The sequence below is a fragment of the Bison bison genome, unplaced genomic scaffold (assembly GCF_000754665.1).
Source record: "Bison bison bison isolate TAMUID 2011002044 unplaced genomic scaffold, Bison_UMD1.0 scf7180017864282, whole genome shotgun sequence".
Classification (NCBI taxonomy): domain Eukaryota; kingdom Metazoa; phylum Chordata; class Mammalia; order Artiodactyla; family Bovidae; genus Bison; species Bison bison.
Window position 1 is genome coordinate 1,269,416 of NW_011494854.1, and position 7,965 is coordinate 1,277,380.

The window sequence follows — 7,965 nt, forward strand, 5'->3', positions numbered from 1 at the left end:
GGGACCAGATGCCATGATCTTCGTTTTCTGAATGTTGAGCTTTAAGCCAACTTTTTCACTTTCCACTTCCACTTTCATCAAGAGGCTCTTTAGTTCCTCTTCACTTTCTGCCATAAAGGTGGTGTCATCTGCATATCTGAGGTTATCGATATTTCTCCCGGCAATCTTGATTCCAGCTTGTGCTTCCTCTAGCCCAGCGTTTCTCATGATATACTCTGCATATAAGTTAAATAAGCAGGGTGACAATATACAGCCTTGACATACTCCTTTCCCTATTTGGAACCAGTCTGTTGTTCCATGTCCAGTTCTAACTGTTGCTTCCTGACCTGCATACAGATTTCTCAAGAGGCAGGTCAGGTGGTCTGGTATTCCCATCTCTTTATGAATTTTCCACAGTTTATTGTGATCCACACAGTCAAAGGCTTTGGCATAGTCAATAAAGCAGAAATAGATGTTTTTCTGGAACTCTCTGGCTTTTTCGATGATCCAGTGGATGTTGGCAATTTGATCTCTGGTTCCTCTGCCTCTTCTAAAACCAGCTTGAACATCTGGAAGTTCATGGTTCATGTATTGCTGAAGCCTGTCATGGAGAATTTTGAACATTACTTTACTAGCATGTGAGATGAGTGCAATTGTGCAGTAGTTTGAGCATTCTTTGGCATTGCCTTTCTTTGGGACTGGAATGAAAACTGACCTTTTCCAGTCCTGTGGCCACTGCCGAGTTTTCCAAATTTGCGGGCATATTGAGTGCAGCACTTTCACAGCATCATCTTTCAGGATTTGGAATAGCTCAACTGGAATTCCATCACCTCCACTAGCTTTGTTCGTAGTGATGCTTTCTAAGGCCCACTTGACTTCACATTCCAGGATGTCTGACTCTAGGTCAGTGATCACATCATCGTGATTATCTGGGTCATGAAGATCTTTTTTGTACAGTTCTTCTGTGTATTCTTGCCACCTCTTCTTAATATCTTCTGCTTCTGTTAGGTCCATACCATTTCTGTCCTTTATAGAGCCCATCTTTGCATGAAATGTTCCCTTGGTATCTCTAATTTTCTTGAAGAGATCTCTAGTCTTTCCCATTCTGTTGTTTTCCTCTATTTCTTTGCATTGATCTCTGAGGAAAGCTTTCTTATCTCTCCTTGCTATTCTTTGGAACTCTGCATTCAGATGCTTATATCTTTCCTTTTCTCCTTTGCTTTTCGCGTCTCTTCTTTTCACAGCTATTTGTAAGGCCTCCCCAGACAGCCATTTTGCTTTTTTGCATTTCTTTTCCATGGAAGAAGAGATACAGGGAGATTAAATAATTTGCTAAAGTTATCCAGTGAGAGGGTGGCAAAACCGAAATGAAGATGCCTGGGTCTGGGACCTTTTTGCAACCACCAGAGGGCCGAGTCTTTTCACAGTCCCAGAGCTTTTCACAATTAGTTTTCTCCAGCTCATGGCTAAAGAAAGGGCCAGCCTCCTCAACAGAACTCAGTGGACCATGCCCAAGGACAGATAAAGAAATGGTATGTGTCAAAGCAGTTGTGTTATCAAATTGTAGCTACAGTTTCAGCCTGTAAACTCCTTTAAGAGAGGGGAGGAGGGAGTGACTGGGGTGGATTTAGAGTCTTGAACTTTGGAACTCATTAGCTTAAAGAAGTCTAGCGAGAACTGCCCTAACAAAGAAAAGTGACTACAAAGACCAGTCAAGCTAAACTATAGTGAAAACGTATTTCTTGTCCTCAGCTCCCTCCAGAAAGAAGTTTTGGGGTAGCTCAGGTGGTAATGACTAACATTTCAGAGGCTCTAGCCCATCTCTCGGAGAAGGCAATGGCAACCCACTCCAGTACTATTGCCTGGAAAATCCCAGGGACAGAGGAGCCTAGTGGGCTGCCATCTATGGGGTCGCACAGAGTCAGACACGACTGAAGTGACTTAGCAGCAGCAGCAGCAGCCCATCTCTGGGTAGAATAGGTATTGATATTGAGCACTGAGGCGGTTGGTGCATAGATATTGCCAGAAATCCAAGGATTAGTGTCTTTCCCCTTCCTAAAATAAGCATCAATGTAGTCTAAGTGTATCAGAAAAGTCATAAGTTTGCATTTCAAGGTAGGAACGTGGACATGCTCCATTAACCAGCATCCAAACAACTGCTGTGTTGCTGAAGCTTATCTTCCTTAACAGAGGCATTATCACAGCAACCAGCATCTTTTCATAGACCTTAACACCTTCTACCAAATATTAGCAATACAATCCACTCAAAATTCTAGTCATCCGGTTCATACCCCAGAATAATCTACTGTTTGCTAAGTAATTTGCATAGAGAAGTTAGCCTCTCATTTTGAGATACCCCAAAACCACTTATTTTGAAATCATGAAGTCAGTATATTAGAGCTGAAGGGATACTAGAGATCATTCATCCCTACCCTGCCATTTTATAGATCTAGAAAGTGAGAGCATTATAACTAAAGAACCCTCAGCTCAAAATTTTCAGGGGACTTGATCAGAGGGACCCAGCTAGTGAATAATGGAGTTCAGACTTTCTGATTCCAATCCAAAAGTTTTTCAGCATAGCTTCTCTGATGAGTGCCACAAATTGATATGGATGGGGAAGGAAGAAAGATAAGACATAATCCTCACCCTGTGTTACTTCTGTTTACTTCAGGGGTCACTTCGATGAGATCATAAGACTGGCCCCTTTAAAACCTAGAAGAAGTGATGAGGCTAAGGATAGATTAACACCAAGTGGATAAAACTACTCATTAAAACTCAGAAGCAGTATAAACACTCACTGTTATCATGCGGAAGAGTAGAAGGTTGTTAAAGGTGACTATGCAGACGTTTGTAGGAATTTATACATCCTGAAACTCAGAGACTCAATGAATCAGCATTTTAATCTTGGAGCCGATAGGTCATCAGCAAATATTGCTGTAGAACTCTCTTTAATTCAGTTAATTCTATGCTCTTAGCTTTTGCCAGATGTACTTACATACACATCATGTGAAACATTCCAGAAGACATATCTTCTTCATGTGAACATGCTTGTGAGACTCTAGAATCAACTATGGAGAATTCTTACTTTTTAGAATTTACATTCATTAGCAGTTTTTCTATTCACGATACTAGATTAAGAGAAATATCCCAGTTTGTTAAAGTTCATGATATACAACCTTGCATCTGCTTCTGGTACTTATAACTGTGTATTCAAACTACAAACTTTGACTAGTTGTGTTGGCAACCAACAATAGAAAGATTAAACTCTACAGAGTTGTGAAATGTAAGATATATTTACTGTAACATAAAATTCCATATAGTCACTAAAAGCACATCGGTGTTTCATTGTTACCGTTTAGTATATTCTGTTCCTGATCCTGATGGAATTTTGTTTTTCTTATTGAATCTACATATGGGAAAAAAAATTTCCAAGAGCACACATGACTTTTCTGTACCTAGTTAGGCATAGAGCTTAGACTCAATTTGAACTTGCTGTCAATCAGTTCAGTTCAGTTTAGTCGCTCAGTCGTGTCCGACTCTTTGCGACCCCATGAATTGCAGCATGCCAGGCCTCCCTGTCCATCACCAACTCCCGGAGTTCACTCAGACTCATGTCCATTGAGTTGGTGATGCCATCCAGCCATCTCATCCTCTGTCATCCCCTTCTCCTCCTGCCCCCAGTCCCTCCCAGCATCAGAGTCTTTTCCAGTGCTATACTGCCTACCAAACTGATGTCTTCTTCCTGACTTCCCTGTTTTGTGAATGGTACCATCATTCTCCTGGTCACCCAGGTCTTATGTTAGTCTTCCTTGGTGTGCCCCTTTCCCTAGCCTCCCAAGTCCTGCAAGTCTTCCCTTGAACTCTCTCTCTCTCACCTGTTCCATAGTCCTCATTCCGCTGCCACCAACATCATTTATACTCCTGTGATTGAAGCAAAGGCTTGACGTAAGGGAGAGTATACACTTGTCTCAAGTATGTCTCCTCCTGGGGGCAGCAGAGCTGAGGTGGAAGGATGGAAGAGGATGAGGCGTTTGGGGTCATGGGCCTGTGGCAATGCCATTTCAAACTCCCCTGTCTTCACCCCTTTAATATGACTTACAGAACCTGGGAAACCTGGTCCCAGGGCAGTGCCCTTGATTGCCGCTGCCATTCACCTTTTCTTTGTGGGGCATTGTAACGAGCGATCCAGAGAGCTCTTTGAGAGGTCACGTTCTCCTGGGGGCAAGACCAATTGACCATCTAAGCATTCTTAACTCAGTTTTGTTCTGCCTAGAGACAAGGAGAATGCTGAGCTAAGGAGAATGCAATTGCTTTTTCTTCTAAAGAAACAGTTGCAGACTTTGTTGTTGGATTGATAGGAATACAGTTCCAGGATGTGTTGACCGGCCATCAGCAATGTAACCTCTTCTTTGAATCCCATCACACATAACTCAGTAAAGAGAAAGGGAAAGAGACACTGTCTCTGAAGACATGGACTAGATGAAACAAATCTCAAAAATGTGGTTAGTTTGGTCAACATATGAGTACGGATGCTGATAATTCAGGTTCCTTGATAACCTTTATTATTTAGAGAACTTATCATATTATGATGTTTAGATGTCTCTCCTCTGTCTGGGATCAAATTCTGTCCCTGACCATGACTAGCTACGGGTCCTGGGGAAGCTATTTAACTGTGTTGTCTCTCAATTTCCATGCCTACTACAGGTAGTAATGTACCTGTCTCATAGAGTGATTGTGTGCCTACCTAGGACCATGCTGGCTCATCAGTACTTAATAATTATTTGTGAGTTATTTTACTACAGAAATTTTCTATAGACTTCTTTAGAAAGCTAAGCTTAAATAATTCCTTTGTCACATTGCTAGCTGAGTTTAGGGAAGAGTATTTGGCCGAAGGATACTCTTCTATTAATCAAACTGAGCTGAAGATCATATGTGTCTGTCTGTGAAGAGAAGTGAAAACCAGATACACGTTTTGAATATTTTATAACAGCACTTGAGAAACGATAGGATATCTCCATTCCCACCTTTAGACAGGTTCTTGGAATTGCCTTCTGTATCCCATTCGAGATGGCTAGAAGTCAATTAGAATTTCTTCCTGGAAGTTGCAGACTAGGGGCACTAGCTACTTTTCATTATCTTGGTTGGCCTGAATTGGTCTCCCTCCAATATCCCAAGCTTTTGAAGCCTGGCATTCTTTATTAGACATGCTAGTATGTACTGGCTTAGAACATTTATAAGTGTCATAGATTGTTATTTAATTTCTTACAGGTTCACTTTAAATTTATTTTTTAAAAAATATATATTTATTTTAATTGGAGGCTAATTACTTTACAATATTGTATTGGTTTTGCCATACATCAACATGAATCCACCACGGGCATACACATGTTCCCCATCCTGAACCCCCCTCCCACCTCCCTCCCCATACCATCCCTCCGGGCCATCCCAGTGCACCAGCCCCAAGCATCCAGTATCATGCATCAAACCTGGACTGGCGATTCGTTTCACATATGATATTATACATGCCTCAATGTCATTCTCCCAAATCATCCCACCCTCACCCTCTCCCGCAGAGTCCAAAAGACTGTTCTATATACCTGTGTCTCTTCTGCTGTCTCGCATACAGGGTTATCATTACCATCTTTCTAAATTCCATATATATGTGTTAGTATACTGTATACTTTAAATTTCACTTGGTGTCACTTTAAATTTCACTCGGCCATAGCTCTTGTTGGAGAAGGATACAGTCTTATTTCTCTTTTCTTCACAGGAATGTATAAGGATGGTGAACTACTTGCTGATTGATAGGTCTAAAATTATGTTTGTCTCACACATTTGGAAATGTCATTTCTGAAAGGGAAGGTGTTAAATAGCCTTCTCTGGAGATCTTTTAAAATAATGTAGTTTCTCACCTGATTGAGGTGATGAAAGTGAGGTCTTGCGGGACAATGGAACGGCCTCTGCTTCCAAAATTGGAATTATTTGAACTTGAGTTTGAATGCACATTTGAAAATAATGTGTTAAAAGTATCCTTTTAATGTGTTAAATGTATCCTTCTGTGGCAGGCGAGTCTGTTCAGAGCATGGGGCTGGGATCCATCCCAGGCCAAGGATGCAGGTACATGGAAAAGGGTTCTTTAGTTCAGAAATCAGAAGAAAAGGGTAGAGGACAATTATAAAAGTAGGAGACCAGGTCTTGGGTAAGATGGGCACGTTCACCTGGCGTTGTGAGACCAGTGAGCTGGGTCTGGCAGAGAAAAGGTGTATTAGGTTTCTGTCACTGTCATAATATTATCACACATTTAGTGGCTTTAAACAAGACATGTTTATTCTCTAGGTCAGAAATCTGAGTCTTACCTAGCTAAAATTAAATTCTCCATTTGGAAGTCTCACAGTAATCTCAGACTTAGAATGTCCCCAGTGGAGCGCATGGTGTTCAACCCAAACCTGCTTCTACTACTGTCTTCCCCGTCTCATTAGATACCATTCAGTTCTATTCTGAAATTGCCCAGGTTAAAAATTCTGGACTCCTCTTTCTTATAAGCCCCATTCAGCAAATCCAATTGACTCTACCTTCAAAATTATATTATCAAAATCTGATTATTTCTCACTGTCTCTAGTTTGGATTCCTGCAGTAGCATCTTTAACTGCTTTTGCTTCTTCTACTCGTGTGTCTTATTAATGTATCCTCAGCACAGTAGCCAGAATGCTCCTGCTAATGTGTAAGCCAGATCTGTTACTCTTCTCCTCCCCACCAGGTGGTCCATCTTACTCAAAGACCTTCTAATGGCCGAAGAGGGCAGGGAAGCCCACCCCTTTGGCCAGTGATGCTGTATGCCTACCTCATAGGCTGTTTGGACCAACACAGCTTCAAACTGTAAAAGTCTCCCATCTTCTCATAATCATGGGTTATCGTAGGTCAAGGAGGCAGATATCAGGTCAAACAGGAGCTTTTGGTCCCTGCACATGCTCCGGGCCACCCCTGCCTTCTCCCAGTCCCATTATGATACCCACCAGAGTCTAAGTGTAGAGCTTTCCCTGCTAACTCAAGAAGCTGATAGGAAAATACTTTCCCACAAGGTTCCAAACTCTTCAAACCAATGACAAGCCCAAGGGCATTTTCTGGTTCCCCTTCTCCAGTACCCAGTTGGGCTAATCCCTGAAGCAGCAGCTGGGCGGAAACATAAACCAGTTGGGGCTTGAGGAGGGGGGCAGATTTTCTTGGAAAAAGAGAATGCGAGGGAGTGGTTCCTATTTTAAGTTGACCACATCAGTCTTCCGAAAGCTTTCTGCCCCGGTGCCACACTCCTAGGGACTTTGCACAGGAGATACAAGAGAGGCATCTTCGAGAACAGCTGTTCCTCACTGTTGAACCAGCAGCTGATAACGAGGTGAAGGATACAGACAAAGCCTAACACTTAAAGGGTGTCAGGGTGGGTGTGGTGAGGTGTTCACCCTTGCGCCTCCCCTTGCACTGTCCTTGGTATCCACAGGGTTCAGTGCATGTTTATTGAACTGAATTCATACATTTTAAAAATGAATGAACATATCCGATGATAAGTCAATCACACAAATAAGGCCTAGAAAACGGACCTTTTGTTATTACTGAAATTCAGTATCAGTGTAGCCAGGAAACTGAGAAGGGGGCTAAGACTGGCCAAGGGCCTTTTGGGGCGTCTGAGGTGTCAGTGGGGTTGATGTGTTATGTCCTGCTTTTGTCTGGTAGGTCATTGCTTGTGAGCAGCAGTATGACTCTTCCTATGACGCTCGCTGTGACGTCTGGTCCTTGGGGATCACAGCTATTGAACTGGGGGACGGAGATCCTCCCCTCTTTGACATGCATCCTGTGAAAACGCTCTTTAAGATTCCAAGGTAGGACACAAGATGGCGCTCTTGGCTCATTAGTGCTTTGTGAACGAGGCTCGTTAGGATAATAAATAGTTGGTAAACAGTTTCTCTCCAAACCTGTGAAAGCCTGATTGTAAAA

General features: G+C 42.3%; 1 protein-coding gene across 1 annotated transcript in view; it reads left to right on the forward strand.

The window, feature by feature from the left end:
* The window catches only part of MYO3B (myosin IIIB), a gene marked incomplete at its 3' end in the record, with an annotated part of 319,055 nt that overhangs the window by 93,903 nt on the left and 217,187 nt on the right, over positions 1–7,965 (forward strand). Inside the window, exon 7 of the mRNA XM_010849415.1 lies at positions 7,705–7,850. Within this exon, the coding sequence (XP_010847717.1) occupies positions 7,705–7,850 (146 nt within the window). The remainder of the gene's footprint in view (positions 1–7,704; positions 7,851–7,965) is intronic.